This window comes from Pteropus medius, unplaced genomic scaffold (assembly GCF_902729225.1).
Source record: "Pteropus medius unplaced genomic scaffold, Ma_sr-lr_union100, whole genome shotgun sequence".
In the NCBI taxonomy this organism is placed as follows: Eukaryota; Metazoa; Chordata; class Mammalia; order Chiroptera; family Pteropodidae; genus Pteropus; species Pteropus medius.
Window position 1 is genome coordinate 266,790 of NW_024348534.1, and position 22,497 is coordinate 289,286.

At 37.5% G+C, this 22,497-nt stretch overlaps 1 protein-coding gene and 1 pseudogene across 5 annotated transcripts in view; both read right to left on the reverse strand.

The window, feature by feature from the left end:
* Positions 1 to 22,497, reverse strand: part of IARS1 (isoleucyl-tRNA synthetase 1) — an 87,164-nt gene that overhangs the window by 34,227 nt on the left and 30,440 nt on the right. For 4 of the 5 annotated variants that reach the window (XM_039880357.1, XM_039880354.1, XM_039880355.1 and 1 more), the window contains 7 exons: positions 22,008 to 22,130; positions 21,411 to 21,502; positions 19,602 to 19,700; positions 17,645 to 17,771; positions 16,258 to 16,331; positions 15,673 to 15,867; positions 13,612 to 13,698 (listed from right to left, as the gene is read on the reverse strand). In XM_039880357.1, coding sequence (XP_039736291.1) covers positions 13,612 to 13,698; positions 15,673 to 15,867; positions 16,258 to 16,331; positions 17,645 to 17,771; positions 19,602 to 19,700; positions 21,411 to 21,502; positions 22,008 to 22,130 — 797 coding nt within the window. The remainder of the gene's footprint in view (positions 1 to 13,611; positions 13,699 to 15,672; positions 15,868 to 16,257; positions 16,332 to 17,644; positions 17,772 to 19,601; positions 19,701 to 21,410; positions 21,503 to 22,007; positions 22,131 to 22,497) is intronic. The other variant, XM_039880356.1, reaches the window with a different exon arrangement.
* Positions 13,997 to 14,115, reverse strand: LOC120616795 (uncharacterized; annotated as a pseudogene).

Genomic DNA, 22,497 nt, shown 5'->3' on the forward strand with positions numbered 1-22,497 from the left:
GTTCATTCCTCTTGCAACCACATCAAAGTTGTGACAGAAACAAAGAGTGAACAGTAAGCAAAGTCACCCAGGATCTAGAGGAACAGAAGCACTACAACTAGGGAGAGAAATAATCAACCAACCTGCAACAGTAGAAAGTAGGATGGGGTGAAGATGTGAGGCTGCCTGGTCCTGAGTGGCTGAGTGGGACTGACGCTATGGCGGTGGCAGCGGCAGCTGTAGACGCCTCTTAAAGAGGCGGTGTCTGTGAGCGGACTTTTGTGACAGATCTGCTCGCTCTGAACGCCAGCGCTGGGTTGGCTACATGAGAGGCACCAGGGACTTACAGGGGGACACTGAGATGTGGGAGTAAGGGCTGGAGGTGAGGCTCTCTCCCAGGCAGAAGTGACAGTGGTATCCATTGTTCCTCTCTTGAGTCCTCCCCACTCCAGTGTGCAGACTCAGCGCCGCCAGAGCTGAGATGTCACCGAAATGGATAATGAAGATCGCTGCCCAGAGGATTCCCTCTACCTCCCTGCCTGGTGTGGTTTCTTGAGGCGACTAAAAGCACAGTATCTGTATATTAGTTGCTAAATCTTAACAGGTGGTCCCGAAGGGGCACAGACTGGGGCTGAAGTTGGCCTTCAGCTGAACCCCTCTCAGGACTGTGCCACTGGACACCTACTACACAAAGCCATGCTAATAAGACAGGGAGACTTGAGAGCTTTGCTTAGTACATAGAAACAGACATGGAAAGGCAGCCAAAATGGGAAGACAAAGGAGCAGAAACCATATGAGAGAACAGAACAGAGATACAGAAATAATGGAGTCAAGTAATCTAACAGATGCAGAGTTCAAAACACTGGCTCTAAAGATGCTCAGTGAACTCAGGGGAAGTATAGATGAATTCAGTAAGAACTTTAAAAAAGAGATAAAAAACATAAAAATGGAAATGGAAATTATAAAAGGGAACCAGTCAGAAATGAAGATTACATTACCTGAGATGAAGAGTATATTAGAAGAAATCAATAGAGTGAATAAAGAAGAGGATGGAATAGCCAATACAGAGGATGGGGAAGCCAAGGACACTCAATCTTAATGGCAAGAAAAAAGAAGCCAAGACTATAATAAAAATTTAAGGAACCTATGAGACACTATTAAATGTAAAAATATCTGGGTCATAGGGATACCTGAAGCAAAACAAGACATTGAAGAGCTATTTGAAGAATGATAGAAAACTTCCCTCACACAGTGAAGGAAAGAGACATACAACTCCAGGAAACCCAGAGAGTCCCAAAAAAGAGGAACTCAAAGAGGCCCTCACCAAGACACACTAAAATTAAAATACCAAAGGTTAAAGAGAGAGAATCTTAACAGCAGCAAGAGAAAAGCAGTTAGTTACCTACAAGGGAGCATCCATAAAACTGGAAGCTGATTTCTCAAAAGAAACCAAGCACGACAGAGGGGCTTGGCACAAAATATTCGATGTGATGAAAACGCAGGATCTACAACCAAGAATACTTTATCCAGCAAAGCTATTCTTTAGAGTTGAAGGACAGATAAAGAGCTTCTCAGACAAAAATAAGCTAAAGGAATTCATCAACACCAAGCCAGCATTATAGGAAATGTAGGAGGGACTTCTTTAAGAAGAAAAAACATGTATCAAAAACAGGAATAAAGAATGGTAATAACTACATTCCTATCAACAAGTACCTCAAATGGAAAAGAATTAAGTGCTCCAACCAAAAGACAGAGTTGAATGGATAAGAAAACAAGACTCCTATGTATGCTGCCTATGAGAGACTCACTTCGGATTAAAAGATACACACAGACTAAAAGGAAGGGGATGCAAAAAGATATTGCCTTGATGGACCAAGAGGGTATTGTATTAATTGAAATGAATCGGACAGAGAAAGAGAAATATCACATGATTTCATGTACATGTGGAATCCAAAGAACAAAATCAACAACAACAACAACAAATAACAACAACAAAAGCAGAAATAAACTCGGATACAGAGAATATTTTTAGGACTACTAGATGGGTGGGGTTTGGGGGATGGTAAAAAAAGGCAAAGAGATTAAAAGGTACAAATGGACAGTTGCAGAATAGACATGGAGATGTAGAGTGCAGCTTGGGGAAGATGGTTAATAATGTAATAAATATGTAAATGGAAAGAAGGGTACTAGATTTAATGGGGTGACCGCTTTACGAGTTATGTGGATCTACGATCACTATACAACTGAAACTGGTATATTATTATATGCCAACTATAATTTAAAAAAAAACCAACAAATTGTACAATAAGTAATTGTCTATTATATTTCAATAAAGCTGGAGGAAAAGAAAACCAAGGGGAAAAAAAAACTGGCACAAAATATACAATGGAATATTATTTATCTCTAACAAAAGAAATCCTGCATTTGTGACTACATGAATGCATTTGAAAGACATTATGCTATATGAAATGAACCAGACACAAGAAAGACAAATATTATATGCTCTTATATGTGGGATCAAAAAAAAAAAATTGTCGAAGTCATAGTATGAGAGAGTAGAATGGTGGTTACCAGATGACGGAGGTTGGAGGAAAAGGGAAGATAATGATTACAGGGTACACACTTTCAGTTATAAGATGAATACTTTCTGGAGACTTAATGTACAACATGGTGACTAGTTAGTAATTATGTATTGTATATTTGAAATTTGCTCAACGGAAACTTGCAGGACAGAAGGGATAGGCAAGAAATATTCAAAGTTATGGAAAACAAGAACCTACAACCACAAATACTCTACCTAGCAAATCTTTTGATTAAAATAGAAGGTGAGATAAAGAATTTCCCAGATAGGAAAAAGCTTAAGGAATTCAACACCAAAAGCCAGTATTACAAGCAATGTTAAAAGGACTTCTGTAAAAAGAGAAGGGCTAAAAAAGAAAATAGAAATAACAAATATGACTGATAAACTAGAAGTAACTAGGTACCTATCGGTAATCACTTTAATTGTGAATGGATTAAATGCTTCAATCAAAAGACATAGGGTAGCCAAATGGATAAGAAAACAAGACCCATGCATATGCTGTCTACAAGAGACCCGATTCAGATCAAATGACACTCACAGACTGAAAGTAAAGAGATGGAAAAGAGATTTCATACAAATGGAAATTTAAAAAGAAGCCAGGGTAGTGATACTTATATCAGACAAAATAGACTTTAAAGCAAAGACACTAATAAGAGAGAAAAAAAAAAGAATTACATAAAGATAAAGGGATCAATAAATCAAGAGGACATAACCCTAGTAAACATGTACGCACCCAACACAGGAGCACCTACATACATAAAGCAATTATTGACTGACATAAAAGGAGAGATCAACAGTAATACACTCATAGTAGGAGACTTTAACATCCCACTGACACCAATGGACAGATCTTCCAGGCAAAAAATCAACAAGGAAACAATGGGCTTAAAAGAAACACTAGATCAGATAGATGGATATAATAGATATTTTCAGAGCATTTTACCCCAAAGCAGCAAAATGTACATTCTTCTCAAGAGCACATGGAACATTTTCCAGGATAGACTACATGTCAGGACACAAAGTAAGTCTCAAAATAAATTTAATAAGACTGATGTCATATCAATTGTCTTCTCCAATCATAATGTTATGAAACTAGAAATCAATTACAAGGAAAAACCGGGAAAATACACAAATACATGGAAGCTAAATAACATGTTACTAAACAATGAATGGGTTATCAATGAGATCAAGAAAGAAATCAAAAGATACCTAGAGACAAATGAAAATGAAAACACAACGGCTCAAAATCTATAGGACACAGTGAAAGCAGTCCTAAGAAGGAAATTCGTAGCAACACAGGCCTACCTCAAAAAAAAAAAAAAAAAAAAAAAAAGAAAGAAAGAAAGAAAAAGAAAAAAGAAAAAGCTCAAATAAACAATCTAACCTTACACTTAAAAGAACTAGAAAAAGAATAGCAAACAAAGCACAAAATGAATAGAAGGAAGGAAATAATAAAGACCAGAGCAGAAATAAATGAAATAGCGTCTAAAAAACAATACAAAAGAGTAATGAAACAAAGAGCTGGTTCTTTGAAAAGATAAACAAAATTGACAGACCCTTAACCAGAGTCATCAAGGAGAAAAGACAGGACTCAAGTAAATAAAATCAGAAATGAAAGGAGAAAAAAAACTATGGATTCCACAGAAATACAAAGGGATCATAAGAAAATACTACAAGCAATTACACGCCTACAAATTGTACAATATGAGAGAATGGACACATTCCTAGAAACATATAATCTTCCAACACTGAGTCAAGAAGCAACAGAAAATATGAACTGACTGACTACTTCCAATGAAAATCAGTAATCAAAGCCTCCCAAAAAACAAGTCTTGGACCAGATGGCTTCATAGGCGAATTTTACCAAACATTCAGTGAAGAATTAACATCTATTCTTCTCAAACTATTTCAAAATACTCAAAAAAAGGGAAGGCTCCCTAACTCCTTTTATGAGCCCACCATTACCTTGATTCCAAAACCAGACAAAGACATTACAAGAAAAGAAATCTATAGGCTGATATCTCTTATGAACATTGATGCAAAAATCCTCAAAAAATATTAGCAAACCTAATTTAGCAATACATTAAAAATATCATACACCATGATCAAGCTGGATTTAGTCTTGGGATGTAAGATTGGTACAATATCTGCAAATCAATTATTGCGATACACCACATTAACAAATTAAAACATAAAAACCATATGATCTTATTAATAGATGCAGAAAAAGTGTTTGACAAAATCCAGCATTCACTTATAACAAAAACTCTCAGCAAAGTGGGAATAGAGGGAACATACCTCAACATAATACAGGCCATATATGACACACCTACAGCTAACATCATACTCAGCGGGGAAAGGCTAAAAGTGTTTTCCTTAAAATCAGGAACAAGAGAAGGATGTCCACTTTCACCACTCCTCCTCAACACTGTATTGGAAGTCTTAGCTACAACAATAAGACAAGAAAGAGAAATAAAAGGCATTCGAATTGAAAAGGAAGAAGTAAAACTCTCGTTATTTGCCGATGGCATGATATGTAGAGAGAACCTTAAAGATTCCTCCAAAAAAACTGTTAGAACTGATCAATGAATTCAGTAAAGTAGCAGGTTACAAAATGAATATTCAGAAGTCAGTGGCATTTTTTTCATCAATAATGAACTTTCAAAAAGAGAAATTAAGAAAACAATCCCGTTTACAATTGCATTGAAAATTATAAAATACCTGGGAATCAAATTAACCAAGGAGGTAAAAGATCTGTTCTCAGAAAATGAGAATGAAGAAGATACAAATAAATGGAACCATATACCATGTTCATGGGTAAGAAGAATCAACATCACTAAAATGGCCATACTACCCAAAGTAATCCATAGATTCAATGCAATCCCTATCAAAACACCAATGGCATTTTTCAGAGAGCTAGAACAAATAATCCTAAAATTTATGTAAAGGCATAAAAAACCCCGAATAGCTGTGGCAATCTTGAGAAAGAAGAATAAAGTTGGACGTATCACACTACATGATATCGTACTATACTTCAAGGCTACAGTAATGAAAACAGCATGGTACTGGCTTAAAAACAGATAGATTGATCAATGGAACAGAATAGAGACCCCAGAAATAAATCCATGCCTGTATACTCACTTAATATATGATAAAGGAGGTAGAATATACAGTGGGGTAAAGATAGTCTCTTCAATAAATGGTGTTGGGAAAATTGGACAGGTACATGCAAAAGAAAAAAGCTGGGCCACCTTCTTATACTGTATACAAGAACAGACTCAAAATGGATTAAAGACTTAATTGTAAGACCCGAAACCATAAAACTTCTAGAGGAAAACATAGGCAGTAAACTCTCTGATATTACTAACAGGAATTCTTTTTCAGATATATCTCCTAGGGAAAGGGGAACAGAAGAAAAAATAAACAAATGGGACTACGTCAAATTAAAACGTATTTGTACGACAAAGGAAACCATCAACGAAACAAAATAAAAAAACTGACTGGGAGAAGATATTCGCTAATGATACATCTGATAAGGGGTGAATATCCAAAATATATAAAGAACATGTACAACTCAACAACAAAAATAGAAACAATCCAATTAAAAAGTGGGCAGAAGACCTGAACAGATACTTCTCCAAAGAAGAAATGCAGATGGCTAATAGACATAGGAAAAGATGCTCAGGGTCACTAATCATTAGGGAAATGCAAATTAAAACCACAATGAGGATTTTGGAGAAACATGGTGGAATGAGAGATGTTCCAAGATCTCTGCCCTTGAAACAATAATAAGCTGAACATCTAATACTCAACGAAAAACATCTACCCAAACTGCACGACAGCATGGCTGAGTGTGGGATCTGAGCATAAGAGCTATCCTGGTTGTAGGGGGATGGACTGAGAGAAATAAAAAAGCTGCCTCTTGCAGCTTCAGGAGCTCCCTGTAGGAGGAGGAGGAGAGGAAAAGGTGTGACGAGTTCCCTGAATAGCCCTGCCAGGGAGAGTTGTGAGTTCCATGCAGCTGGCTGTAGGGCCCAGTCATCAGGCAGAAAGCAGAGAAGCGGGACAGCAGAGAAACAACAGTTGCTTTATACTAGCCGCGGTTATAAAACCGAGGCTGAGCCACAGCCATCAATCCCCAACTCAGAGGGCCCCACACCCATATCCACCAAGACCAAACACTACAGAGCCCCAGAGGAATCTGAGCAAATGCTACTGAAACTGCTAACAATGACAGGGACTGAGACTTAGGGTAGTGAGCGTGAATAAATATATAAAAGAAAATAAAAAGATATTATTTAGGCTTTTCAAAAAGCACGGATCTCAGAGGCTTAGATGCCACATACTGGAAACCAAAAGAAAAGTGCCTTCTTTGCAGCAGGCTAAAAAGAGACCTTTATATAATAAATCTTCTTTCTGGAAAAAAAGCAGAATACACTGCCATTAATGCACAGTAGGAGATATAGTCCATTAAACACTGTGAACAACAAGATGGTAAGGCATCAAAGAAAGAAAGAGAAAAATCTCTAGAAAATAACCTTAGAGACATAGACATATGCTACTTAAATGACAGAGAATTTAGGATGGTACTTCTGAAAAAACTCAGTGAGTTCCGAATGAGTCATTATCAACAATTTCAGGAACTGAAAAAACACCTAGATAAGCGAGCAAGGAAAATGAAACTCTCGAAAAAGAACAGAATAGATCTCCTAGAGATAAAAAACACACTGCAGTAGTTCAAAAAATGAAAAAGCAAGCTTAGGAAATAGAGTTGACTAAATGGAGGAAAGGATCAGTGATATCAAAGACAGTAAACTAGAAATAAATCAGAAGGAAGAAGAGAGAAACTGAAGAATGAAAAATAATGAAAGAGAAATACAAGAACTAGCTGATACCATCAGGAGAGGAAACATAAGAATAATGGGCATTCTTAAAGGGAGGAAAAGGAGCAGGGATTAGAAAGCATTTTCAGACAAACAGTGGATGAGAATTTCCCAAATCTAAGAAATGAGCTGGAGCTTGGATTTCAAGAAGTCAACAGAACACCCAATTATCTCAAACCAAAAAGGCCTTCTCCAAAACATGTTGTATTAAAATTACCAAAAATCAAAGACAAAGACAGAATTCTCAGGGCAACCAGGGAGAAGAAAATGGTAACTTATAAAGGAAAACCCATTAGATTCTCATTGGACTTCTCGGTATAGATCTTGCACACCAGAAGGAGTGCAAAGAAAGATTCAAAATATTAAGTGAAAGGAACTACCAGCCTAGAATAATGTATCCAGCCCAGCTAAGCTCTCTTTTAGATATGAAGGAGAAATAAAGACCTTTCCAGACATTCAAAAATTGAGAGAATTCTCCAGTACGAGGCCTACACTACAGGAAATACTGAAAGGAGTCAGCTCACCTAAAACAAAATGATGCACACAAAAAAAGCATAATTAGGAGTAAAGTGACTATCAGGCAAATAGGAGCAGAGGAGTGCAACCCTTACTAAGAACAGAGCATTGTAAGCTTAAATAATAAGAAGAGAATTGCTATAGCAGGACAGTAATGAACATTCAGTATATATAGGGACAAACTGAGACAACAATGACTGAAAAGGGGAAGATTCAAAGATCCAAATTCGCAAAGGGGAATGGAGATATGGCATGTGCAGCAGTAAATGGACAACTGTATGTGTGTGTGTGTGTGTGTATATATATATATATAAAACTATATATATATAAAACTATCCTTTACATATTCGTAATGGTAACCACACACCAGAGATTCAGAACTGAAGTATATAACATAAAACAAGAAGGACCAAAGAGAAAACCCACAAAAGCCAACCAAAATAAAGAAAACAGAAACACAAAGACAATGAAGCAATGGAAACACCAAGCTACCAGAAAGCAGAAGAGAAAATGGCTGTAAGAAGACCTCATATTTCAATAATCACCCTAAATGTAAATGGACTGAACTCACCAATAAAAAGGCACAGAGTTGCAGAATGGATCAAGAAACCAAACCCAAACCATATGCTGTCTCCAGGAGACATGTCTCATCTCCAAAGACAAATATAGCCTCAAAATGAAAGGCTGGAAAATGATATTTCAAGCTAATGGCATTCAAAGAAAAGTGAGAGTAGCGGTACTAATATTGGACGGAATAGACTTCAAAATCAAAAAGGTAAAGAAAGATACTGAGGGACACTTCATAATGAAAAAGGGAATCAGGCATCAAGAAGACATAACACTTATTAACATCTATGCTCCCAATCAGGGAGCCTCGAAATATATAAAGCAATTACTAACAGAACTAAAGGGAGAAACAGATCAAAATACTATTGCAGTAGAGGACCTAAATACCCCACTGTCAGATATGGACAGATCCTCTAAGCAGAAAATCGTAAGGAAGTAACATCCTTAAATGACACATTAGACCAATGGGACATAATGGACATTTACAAAGCCTTTCATCCCCAAACAGCTGCTTATACGTTCTTCTCCAGTGCACATGGAACATTTTCAAGGATCAACCACATACTGGGACACAGAGATAGCCTCGACAAATATAAGAGGGTTGAAATCATACCAACCATATTCTCTGATCATAATGTTCTGAAACTAGAGATCAACTGCAAAATGAAAGCAGGAAAAACCACAAATACATGGAGATTAAACCACATGCTACTGAAGAATGACTGAGTCAGAGAAGAAATAAAAAGAGAGATCAAGAGATACATAGAAACGAATGATAATGATAGTACAACATACAAAACATTTTGGACACAGCAAAAGCAGTCAGAAGAAGAAAGTTCACATCATTACAGGCCTATTTCCAAAAACAAGAATGAGCCTAAAAAAACAACCTAACGCTTCACCTTAAAAAACTAGAAAAGGAAGAACAAGTGAAGCCTAAAGTCAGCAGAAGAGAAATAATCAAAATTAGAGCAGATAAAAATGAAATTGAAAATGAAAAAAAATAGAAAAAATAAATGTAACAAAGAGCTGTTTCTTTGAGAAGGTTAATAAAATTGAGAAACTCCTAGCTAGACTCACTAAAGAAAAAAGAGAAAGGACACAAACAAACAAAATAAGGATGAAAGGGGAAATTATGACCGATACCGCAGAAATACAAAGGATCATACAAGAATACTATGAAAAAGTATGTAACACCAAATTTGAAAAACTAGAAGAATGGACTAGTACTCGGAAAAATACAACTTTCCTACACTGAATCAGGAAGAACTGGAAAATCTAAATAGACCTAACAGCAGTATGGAAATTGAAACAATCATCAAAAACCTACCAAAAAATAAAAGTCCAGGACCAGATATCTTCACCAGTGAATTCTACCAAATATTCAAAGAAGATTTCATACCTATTCTCCTCAAACTCTTCCAAAAAATCAGAGAAGGTGGTATTTCCCAAATGATTTTATGAGACCAGTATTACCCTGAAACCAAAACCTGGTAAAGACAACACAAAAAAAGAAAACTACAGAGCAATCTCTCTCATGAACACAGATGTAAAAATCCTAAATAAGATACTAATGAACCAAATACAGCAACATATTAAAAAGATTATATACCATGATCAAGTTGGCTTCATCCCAATGGCACAGGGAAGGTTCAACATACGGAAATCAATTACTGTGATACACCACATAAGCACAATAAAGAAGAAGAATCATATGATCATACCAATAGATGCAGAAAAAGCCTTCGACAAGATACAGCATCCATGTATGATCAAAACACTTAGCAATCCCCGTCAAAATCCAATCGGCATTTTTAAAAGAAATAGAATAAAAAATCATCAGATTTGTATGGAAGCACTAAAGACCCTGAATTGCCAAAGCCATCCAGTGAAAAAATAACGAGGTTGGAGGCATTACTCTGCCCGACTTCAAATTATACTACAAATTGACAGTAACCAAAACGGCATGGTATTGGTATAAAAAGACACACAGACCAGTGGAACAGAATTGAGAGTCTAGAAGTAAACCCATATATATATGGGCAAATAATTTTAGACAAAAAAGTGAAAACATACAGTGGAGAAAGGAAAGCCTCTTCAATAAATGGTGCTGAGAAAACTGGAAAGCCACCTGCAAAAGAATGAAACTAGACTGCTGTCTATCACCACACACCAAAATTAACTCAGAATGGATTAAGGACCTGAATATAAGACCTGAAACAATAAAATGCATAGAAGAAAACATAGGAACTAAACTCCAGGACCTTGGACTTAAAGAGGATTTTATAAATTTGACCTCAAAAGCAAGGGAAATAAAAGCTAAACTAAATGAATGGGACTACATTAAGCTAAAAAGCTTCTGCTCAGTAAAAGAAACCTATTACAGAGACAAGTTACAGAGACAACCATCCGAATGGGAAAATATATTAGGCCCTTCTCAGAGGCAAGCAATGCCTCTGAGAAGGGCCTAATATCCAAAATATCTGAAGAACTCATACAACTCAATAACAACAAAGAAACAAAGGATCCAATCAAAAAATGGGCACAGGACCTGAACCGACACTTCTCCCAGGAGGACATACAAATGGCCAACAAATATATGAAAAGATGCTCAACTTCACTAGTTATTGGGGAAATGCAAGGCAAAACCACAGTGAGATACCACCTCACACCTCTTAGAATGGCTATCATCAACAGGACAAGTAATAACAAGTGTTGGAGAGGTTGTGGGGAAAAAGGAATCCTCATACACTGCTGGTGGGAGAGTAAATTGGTATAGCTGCTAAGGAAAACAGTATGGACGTTCCTCAGAAAACTAAGAATTGATCTACCATATGATCCAGCAATCCTTTTACTGGGTATTTATCCCAAAGACTTGAAAACCCATATCTGAAAAGATAATTGTACACTGATGTTCATAGCAGCATTATTCACGGTGGCCAGGACATGGAAGCAATTGAAGTGTTCTACGATAGAAGATTGGCTAAAGAAGCTGTGGTATGTATATACAATGGAAAATTACTCAGCCATAAGAAGAAATAAAATACTGCCATTTGAGACAACATGGATGGACCTCGAGATAATCATGCTAAGCGAAATAAGCCAGACAGAAAAAATGGAAAATTACATGAAATCACTTATATTTGGGATATAAAGCTAAAAGCAACAAATGAACAGGACAACAAATAGAGACTCATGGATATGAATTATAGACTAGTGGTTTCCAGTGGGTAGGGGATGGGGTGAGGGGAGAGGTAGACGGAGTAAAGGGGGTCAAATATGTGGTGACAGAATGAAATCTAACTATGGGAGGTGAACACAGAGTGTAAATATATATATGCCTTATTGTTAAAGTGTACAGCTGAAACTTACCAGATTTTGTTAACCAATGTCACCATAAAATATAATTAAAATTAAAAAAAACCAAACAAACCCTACAATGAGATACCACCTCACATCTGTCAGAATGGCTATTATCAATAAATCAAAGAACAACAAGTTTGGCAAGGATGTGGAGAAAAGGGAACCCTCATACACAGTTGGTGGGATTGCAAATTGCTGCTATGGAAAAGTTTGTTTGTTTCTCAAAAAATTAAAAATAGATATATATACCTTTGACCCAGCAACTGCACTTCTGGGTATTTACCCAAAGAAAACCAAAACAATAATTTGTAAAGATCTATGCACCCCTATATTCATGGCAGCACAATTTACAATAGCCAAGATGTGGAAGCAACCTAAATGCTCATCAACAGACAATTGGATAGAGAAGTGGATTCATATATACAATGGAATATTACTCAGCCATTAAAAAAAATGAAATCCTACCATCTGTAATGACATAGGTAGACCCAGAGGTTATTATGCTGAGTGAAATAAGTCAGAGAAAGGTAAATACCACATGGTTTCACTATATGTGAAATCTAAGGAACAAAAAGAACAAACTAATCAGAAACAGACTCACAAATATAGAAGACAATCTGGTGAAGGCCAGAGGGGAGGTGGGTTGAGGGAGTTGGGAGAATGGGGTGAAGGGTTAAAGAAGTACAAATGAGTAGTTGATAGATGGTCACGGGGATGTGGGGTACAGCACAGGGAATGCAGTTAGCATTAATGTACTGGCTAGGTGGAGACGCAGAGGAGAGAATGAGGAATTAGGGGGATCGTTTTATAAACTATATAAATGTCTAACCAATGTACTGTATACTTGAAACTAAAAACACACAAAACAACAACAAAAAAACTGCATACAAATCTACAATTCAATAAAATTTTTAATCGAAATTTAAAAATGCGGACTGTAGAGCTAGACTGCCTGGGTATAGTACTTGAATTTGCTACTTATTTGCTATGTGACCTTGGGCAAGCTGCTTACTTTTTCTGTGCTTCGAATTTCTCTAATGTCAAAAACAAAGTAATTAAAAGACCCAACTCAAAACAGTTCTGGGGATTAAATGAATGAAGATGTGTAAATGCCTACAAGAAGGCCTGGCATAAAGTGTTAGGTTTCATCCTCCCCTTCTCACAGCATACAAAGCAGGGTATCTATGCAAACATTTTTGTTTTCTTATTTTTATTCTTAATGACTAGAGGCAGTAGATGCAAAGAAAAAATAAGACTTTCATATAATACTAGAAATCTCTTGAACCTATAATTTCCTCGTATGTTAAAAAGAGGACAACAAAAATGTATTTGAAAGAACCGATGTACAGATTAAATAAGAGCTATATGAGTACTTCATAAAATTCTAAAATGAGAAATATTATTTTATCACTAGAAGTATCATAGGAATGTCCTCTCTTTCCACTTCCTCCATTAGGCTTAGCTCTCAATTCAGCCCTTCTCCCTAAGATAGAAGGATGTGTGGAGACAGAATGCTAAAGATGGAGAAGTGCACAGGACAGGAGTTGGATGAAAAGGATACGCAGCAAGAAGTATAAAAGCAGAGGGGAAAAAAACAGTAGGAAAAGAACTGGGGCATTCCTAAGTTCCTCTATTCACAAAGAATGGTTAGATCCAACCAGACTATGACTGCAAAAATGAAGGGGGCTTGGAAGCTGTCATTACACAAAGGAGTGCACCTGCCTTGCAAGGACGAGCCCATTCACAATTACGTTCCTGAAAGACGGCTGTCCAAAGAGAGCTGTGCCCAACACCAGCAGGGTGTAAAACCTGGAAAAAACCCACAAAGAAATAGTTTAAAAAATAAACAAATAAACAGAAAAGGAGTCTAAGCATAGGCAAAAAACCAGTGTTTATTTACTGAGAATTTCTCCTTCCTTTCCCTTTCCCTTTCCCTTTCCCTTTCCCTCCTTTCCTTCCTTCCTTTCCTTCCTCTTCTTCCTTCCTTCCTTCCATTCATTCATTTATTTTATTATTTTATTTTTTTAGGCGAGGCAACCCCTGGTTGACCTCACAGATTGCAAAGACCTTGTCAGCTTACAATCCCTTATTTTTAAAAAAATTTTTACGCCTACAGCACCTGGTCTTCCTAGGTGGTCTCCCATCCAAGTAGGAACCAGGCCTGATCCTGCTTAGCTTCCGAGATCAGACGGGATTGGGCTTGTTCAAGGTAGCACGGCCGTCGAGGATAATTTCTATTTTAGCTTTGTTATACTTCTTGATAAATCACTTAAAGCAAAGGCTCTTAATTCTGGTGACATATTAGAATCATGGTGGGATTGCTGAAAAATTACACACAGGACCCACTGTAGACTAATCATATTAAAACTTCTGATCAGAAAAATGTGCTTTATTTAAAGCAAATAAAAGCTGGGAGTGAGGTACTGACTCCCCAGCAGTTGAGGAGAGTACCACTGCCCTCCTTGGGGAGCCAGATAGACAGCTACAAGGCAGAGCAGGGCAGTACTGGGCAGCCTGTTAGGACCTCCACAAAACACGAGGCTGATAATCAAGAGATGTGTGTCACCTTTAGCACAAGGTCATATGAACAGTCTGATAAAAGATGCAAAAAGCATTCTCATCCAAAAGTCAAAAGATAGACTATAAGAACACAGAAAATGTTTTACTCTGTCAGATATCACGTATGTCATTTATTTGCTAGTTAGCTTGTTCCCTAAAAGAACTACATCACATCCCTGTAAGCTGTCTTGGTAAGTGATGCTCTCATGCCACCTCCAACCTGATTTTGTACCCCAAGACCATCATGGGACATTAACTGATGAGGGCGGAGACCAGACCCCATGCCTAGCATAAATACCTGACAAAACATCCCTTCTTCTAAGGAAGGTCAGGAGGACCCTGGTGTTTATGAGAGGCAGCCCACACCTGAGGGAAGGAGAGGGTGGCAGAATGTACACAGGGATCCATATAAGGACTGTTATCAGTTGCTAGAGCTCTCCTCAGAGGAATAACTTAGTGGTGAGTCATTTGCGCTGCCCTAAGAGTAAGAGTTTGTGCCTGGTAGTTGTTCCTATAGGGGAATGGATTAGAAACTTAAAATAGCACATTCTGAAACATTAATAAGGCTGGAATTTAATCAGTTTGTGATGACTAATGCAATTTGTAAACGCAGAAAACAATACCAATATTCCTTAAATACTCTTGCAGAAACATTACTAATGAAAGTATAATTAGACCCTGGGCCCACCAAGGTCATCCACAAAGAGAAGGTAACTTACCTTTTATAATCAAGAGGACAAAGGTACTGCTTTTTTTTATATAAGACACCAGGTAAAACCAATACCAATGTTCTTTTTTAAAATCTAGGTTTTTAAAAAATGTTAATTTTGTAAGGCTAGCCTAACATCTGTACATTTCCAAGTATCCCTCAAATTTGTAGCACTCAACCCATTATCTCATAAGTAAATACTCATTAAACATTTGAGTAAATGATTTGAAGAAAACAATCTATAAATACATATTAAGTGTTTTACATCACTTAAACTTCCAGTGAAACAAATCTCTATTTTCTGTCAGTGAAATACTTCAAACTCTAAAACAACAGCCCTATCATGGTAAAAGACTCCTACTCAAAAGACACTTAAATGGTTTGCTTGGTGGTGAAGAGTAGAGGGCAGGAGTAGAGCTTGTCTTATTTGACACAACCTCCCCAGCACACAGATGTAAAATAACTGCTAAAATAAAACCAAATCATCAAAGCACTTGAAAGAACAAGGAACATACCACCCTCTGGTTTGGTCAATGCCTTCGGCAATGAAGTCTGCAGGAAATGCATCCTCAAACTCCCTCTTGTTTTCAAATGGATAATGAACTTGAGCATAGGGCATGCTGCCACTCTCAAACCAACAGTCAAACACTTCGGAGATGCGACGCAATGATCCCTTCCCACAGCGTGAAGGAATGGTCAGATGGTCAATGCTATTAAACAAAAAAGTAGCCATTTCTATTCATTTTAAGCACACACAACAACCTGCAGTTTAATTGTCAGCAGGAAACACAACATCCTGACAAGCTCTTTCATATGCATCTACAAACAGAAATATTGACAGTTATCACAAGCTTTCAGAGAGCACCAGAAGGGTTCAACCTGGAAGGTTATATACCAAAGTCCCCTGACATCTAATTCAAGGACAGAGGTAACTTCTTCAATATGACATGAGTCATCAACAACAATGTAATTCAGCAAGCAAGTGATTTCTACAAGTAGCTCTGTGATCTGCTACAGAGACCATGTCTTAATAGGCTACGACCTAGCCCAGGGCTCTCTGAATGATAGAACTGACGTGAATCAAACATTCAGAAACTGACCTCTCTCTATGGAGATCTGAGATCTTTGCTCCTGACAGTTCTTCAAGTTCTGCCACTGAGCCAATGCATACTACCTGTCAAAATAAAGTTAAAAAGCAGGAGTGCCTCAGAGGCAAAGCTCACAGAATTAATTTCTGTAACATTCATGTTAAAAACCTTTGCTCTTCAGAACAGTTATCACCAGTCTGGCTTATCCTCACGAAAGACTGCAGGTCACTGTCTAAAGAGGTGAGCAGATGTCACTTCTTTGCTACCTATATCAGAGGGAGGTCCTATACCAAGAGGATATTAAACATTCATAGCCATTATCTGTATAAGATTTTTTGATGATTTACTTCGTCCAAATCTCTGCCAAAAATAAGTGAAATGCCTAGACTATTACTCTAAGGCATCATAGCTTCTTCTTGGCACTTGAATTTGGCTATTCAATCTGGAATCTTTCCAAATCAAAGCTACAACTAAATTCTTGTGCTGAATCAAAACAGTCATACCACAAGATGTGACCATTATGTCCAGGTAAGGAGGCTGAGAGATAGGGGGAATGACCAGGCCAGGGAGTGTCTGATGATACCTAGTGAACAGACATGGCCTCTTTCTCTGCCCTTTCTGATCAGTCTTGAAAAGTATTGTGATTCAGCTATTTTACTGTTGCCTTTCAGGCCCCTCCATATGGGAGATTTACTGAAGTTTGTGGGCTGCTGTGGTTCATGACTGCTCTCATGTTGTTTCCAGCGCTGTACAGAAGGTCCTATCATGGGAATACATCTATAGTTTTATATGTATATATGTGTGTGTGTGTATATATATATATGTATATATATACACACACACACATATATATACACACATATATATACACACACACATATATATATATATACACATATATACACACACACACACATATATATAGACATACACACATACACCCACACAATCACCTGACTTTATAGATTAAAGGTCTGTGATACTTGTGTAATTTTTAAAAAATCTTCCTTTTTCATTGCTATAATGTGGGTTTAACACCTTATGACCTAGCTCAAGGTCTGGAGTCTGTTCTGTTCATTGATAACTTATAAGGAGAAGAAATCTAAGCAACAGAATTTAATGTATGGTTTCCCCAAGAAAAACACAAATTGCATTCTTCACTTTTACACAGAGGAAAATTTTAAAAAATTGTATTAAAGTAAAAGTAAAAATAAATTAAAAATCCTAAAAATATATTCTTATTTGTTATGACTATAGGAAGGAATAATGAGAAAAAACTAGATGAAATAAGAAAGAGGCAAAGAAAAAAGAAACCATAGTCTTTCATCCCATATTCAGAGAGCACAAACAAAAAAAGGCATCAGCAAAAATCAACACAAGGACACATCGCCAGCCTTACTTCCTCAAAGTCCTCGCTGACCCACAGAGGGATAGGAGTGCCCCAGTATCTGTTTCTGGAAATTGCCCAGTCGTGTGCATCTTTTAGCCAATTTCCGAATCGCTTTTCCCGCACAAACTCTGGGATCCTGCAATAAACAGGTCAGATACCCCAACAGGTAAAAACATTAGTAAATAAATTTGTATGTGAGTTCTGCATAAACATCTGTATAATGCTTTGTGGACCTAACACTATGGAAACACTGGACTCACTCCTAGGAGATTGTATGGCAGCAGATGACCCACAGTTGCTATTATCTGCTGTGAATTCATCCTAGTGAAGATGCTCTTTAATAAGAAATCCCATGGCATACATGTCTCCCCATCCTGCTCTCCAATTGGGGGACTACTGCAGTTCTCTAACCAGTCACCATGATGCTAGTTAGCCTGACCCACTCAGATCTAGTCTCTGTGTCATCCACACAAATAGAACTTTTACTGTAACTCACTAGGAAGTGCTCCTAATCACCTATAAAATAAGAGTCTGAATAGGCTGGGCTATTGGTAGCAGGTTGGTAGCTGCCTCTCTAGGCTCACCTGTGGTCCCCCTTGGCATTGCACTTTAAGCTCCAGCAATGAGGCAAGTTCCTTAGAATGCGGCTTCTCACCTCATTGCCTTTGCTTGTACCCTGCAGCCCTCCTTACCCTTGGCCACCTCCTCAAACCCCCAAGCTTCTATTGCTTCTGACTGGTAAATGGCTCCTTATCCTTTGAAGTTCAGCTTTGCAGGAAACCTTCTCAACTCAAGCTCAAGGCTGAGTTAGAGCACCCTACCCTAGGCTCCCAAATGTCCTGTTTTCTCAGGTATTCTGGTTACAGTCTTATATAAATGTCGGTTTATAGGCCTGTATCCGCTATGAGGCTACCGGACTAATATTCCATAACCAGTACTTCACACATCTGGTAAACTAAAGAGCTCCTTAGGTATAAACAGAAAAACTGCTTTTTCTTGAGAAATCAGGGTCATTTTGCCAGGAAATACAGAAAGCGATAGCCATTTCCCTTTACTGCCCTGAGATTCTCCCCACTTTTCCAAAATTAAATGCAGTTTTTAAGTTGAGTTGGGTTCTTGTGGGAAGTAAGAAATAGTAATTAGCCTCCAGACTCTTCTGGAATACAGATTCAGCCTTATACTATTTTTTGTACCTGCAGGTTGAAGTAACATTCTTCTGGAATACAGATTCAGCCTTATATCATTTTTTGTACCTGCAGGTTGAAGTAACACCTCTCTGCAGTCAGATATTAGCTAACAGCAAGGCTTCTGTCCCCACAGTGCTTATCCATGAAACCAGACTGCACAAGGCATCTTCATATTTGAGGAACTCAACAAGTACAGTTGACCTTTGAATAACATGGGTCTGAACTGGATGGGTCCACTTATAAGCAATTTTTTTTTTCCAATGGACTTGTGCATTTCAAACTTGTGCTGTTCAAGGGTCAACTCTGAGGCTGGAAATCCATGGATATGAAGGGGCAACTGTAGTTTATGCACAGATTTTTGACTGCACAGAGGTGGCGTCCCTACCCTTGCATTGTGCAAGGGTCAACTGTAATTATAAATGGCTTTTATAGGTACATCCAAAAATAAATGTTTACCCTGAAAATGACAATTACTTAAAGATGATGAATTCTTGAGTATGGATTTTTTTGACTCATTCCCTTTTGTAAATTGAATAAACAGTAGTTTCTGATTTCTATGGGGTTTTTGAAAAAAAGTTCCTCTATATGCCTTATCATAAGAAGGATGCTATTTGTTATATATTAAATTGTGTTCCTAAAAATACAGAATAAAAAATAGCTATTATTACAATATGCAATGAAAGACAGCTATTAAAATTATAACTTGGGGGGAAGTGTAAACCAATACTTACTAACTACATGACAAAGGACATTATGAAGGCGCACATCTTACTGCTCACCAGTAACAGAGATCATTGTTCCTCAGCAGCTGGTCCACCATGTGCTCCACCCGCAGAAACCAGCTAGGCACTGCTTTGTAAATGAGGGGAGTGTCTGACCTGGGGAAGCAAAAATGGAGAATGTGGCTGGTCAGACTGAGGTATACAGGCACCTAGGTTAAGAATGACCTTTACTTTCTTACTGAAATCATCCCCACCTATCTGGCCATCTGTTGATATTTATTTCTACTACAATACTAATGTCTATGTCGTCAGTATTGGCCATCCCCATCCCGCTCAAAAATAACGAACAAGGCAAATGCTATTAAAAAAACAAGGAAAAAATTATAGTTCTGCTGGTGTGTGACAGTTGTCTAAAAAATGATGTCAACTTCAGCAAAAATGAAATGTGGGAACAGAACATGATGCCATGGAATATTCCACTTTCATCTATACTTTCATAATGATCTTATATTAAAACTTATATCACACATTTCTCTTTAAAATCCATTAGAAAATTTTTCAGATACATCTCACCCTAAAGAAATGTTGCCCCAACACAAAACATATTTGTATATGTGAGGTAACAGAAAATATACATATATATGTATATTTACATATTTATGTATATATATTGGTCTCTGCCTCTGATTCCCGGCACAGAGCTCCTAAAAATCTTATAAGTAGTAATAGCAGTAAGAGCATCTTTTGTTTTAATATTTGGTGTTGAATACCAGTTCCTGACACAGAGCTCCTGAAACCTGTGCAATTTCCTGGGTGATAGGAGTGTCGCTTGTTCTAATGAGATGACTAGGTGGGCTCTTGGATAAGGGCTGGTCACCGGAAAGACCAAGCCATGATAGAAGCTTGGAATTTTCAGCCCTGTCCCTCTTCCTCCTGGGAAGGGAGAAGAGCTAAAAATGGAGCTAATGTTCAATTATGCCTATGTGATAAAAATATGGGGGTTGAGGAGATTCCATATTGGTGAACACGTCTACATACTGGAAAAGGTGACATACCCCAAGTCTGCTGGGACAGATGCTCCTGAGCAAGGGGCCCCTCCCAGACCTCTCCCTAGGTATCTCTTCAACTGGCTGTTTATCTGTATTCTTTATTATGTTCTTTAATAAAATGGCAAAAGTAAATAAATGTTTCCCGAAGTTCTGTGAGCCTCTCTAGCAAATTATTCAAACCCAAGGAGCAGGTAGCTGGAACTTCTTTCTGATCTACACTTAGTTAGTCAGGGGACAACCTGGGTTTTTGACTGGCATCAGAAGTGTGTGAGTGTGTGAGTGTGTATGAGAGAGAGGGACAGAGAGAGAGAGAGAGAGAGAGAGAGAGAGAGTGTGTGTGTGTGTGTGTGGGGTGGAGGAATTGAGCCTTTAATCTGTGGGGTCTGGTGCTATCTCTGGGTAGACAGTTTAGAACTGAATTGAATTGCAGGACATTCAACAGGTGTGGCAGAGAATTGTTTGGTGTGGAGAAAAACCTCTATAATTTTGGTGACCAAAAGTGTCATAAATGAAGTGTTTTATATGAGTAGTAGACAAAAAACAGTAGAGAAAAACTGGGTTGTTCTCTGTATAGCAGGAGATTGAAATGGGTTTTTTATTTACAGTCTATACCTATATTTCTCGCACAACTTCTGAGGAAAGAAATAACTGTAATGCACTTAGAAAATTCTCCTTGAAACAAGGAGGCAGTTTCCAAACACTAACTCTAAGGAATACGAATGAGATGGGAACCATAAATTAATGGAACAGGCGTATATATTAAGAGTATTTACAAATCTAAAGCTCTAGCTACAACACAGTCTTTACTTCTTCTCACCTCCAGCAGAAAGGGTAGCTGTGAGTGACGGTGCTGGCAATGAGAAGTCGGCCTTGTTCCTTTAGGGTCCTGATGATATTTTTGTCAGCGTCCTGTTAAAAAAATTAAAATCTAGCCATTAAAATACCCTACAATACTTGGTAACACAATATAATTAAGTATATTACTAAAATATGATATTTGGATACCTTTACTATGAGTAAAAGCACAAATAACAAATGTACTATAAAAATACTTGGTCCATATTTTAGCCACTGTATAACTTGAATACTTGTTAAATATATTCCGTATCATTCAAAAGTGAAGTTTTCAATCAGCAATGATTATCCCAAGATCACAAAGTTGCTTCATGAGTCACAAATAAGAGCCTAGTTTTTCTAATTCCTATGCTTGAAACTCCAGCAGGTTTCCCTTGAAGATACTAGACCCTCAGAATATAGCTGATAATATCTATCTTTCCTGATTTTATGTGCTGACACAAAACAAAAATAAATTCCTGGAAAAAAAAATCCCAGATGTGGAAGCTATTTCATAAAAACTGATTAATGAAAAAAGTATGATGAAAATGACACCTTTCTATGTCATACAGTCACGGACCTTCACATATTGTCCCATGAAATCTGTCACTTCTGCTGTAAAACGGCCTGAAGCATCCACAGGGCAAACAGAGACAGAGTCTTTCTGAATGATGTTGCAATCCATACAGACCCGATAATCATCCTGGGAAAAAAGAGAAGGAGCGGGGGAAGAAAGAATAAAACAGTTTAAATGAGGGTGCGGCAAGAGAGGAGTATGAGGTGGTAGATTTACAGGAGAATTTTTCAGTATTCTGATGAATAAATGTAGTCAGCTGTAATTATTCTCTCAATTGAAGTTAATTCAAAGACCATTCAGAGAACAGCAGAGTCTTACAGGTAGACAGGGTATTAGATCATCTAGCCCAGTCTTCCCAGCCATTATTTCACAGACCTTTATATGTATCAGAGTATCCATTAAGGGAAATGACACACATGAATATATTAAAACAAAATCAAATTTGATTTATAATAGCAGTGTGTATGCACATACATGTATACACAAAGCAGAA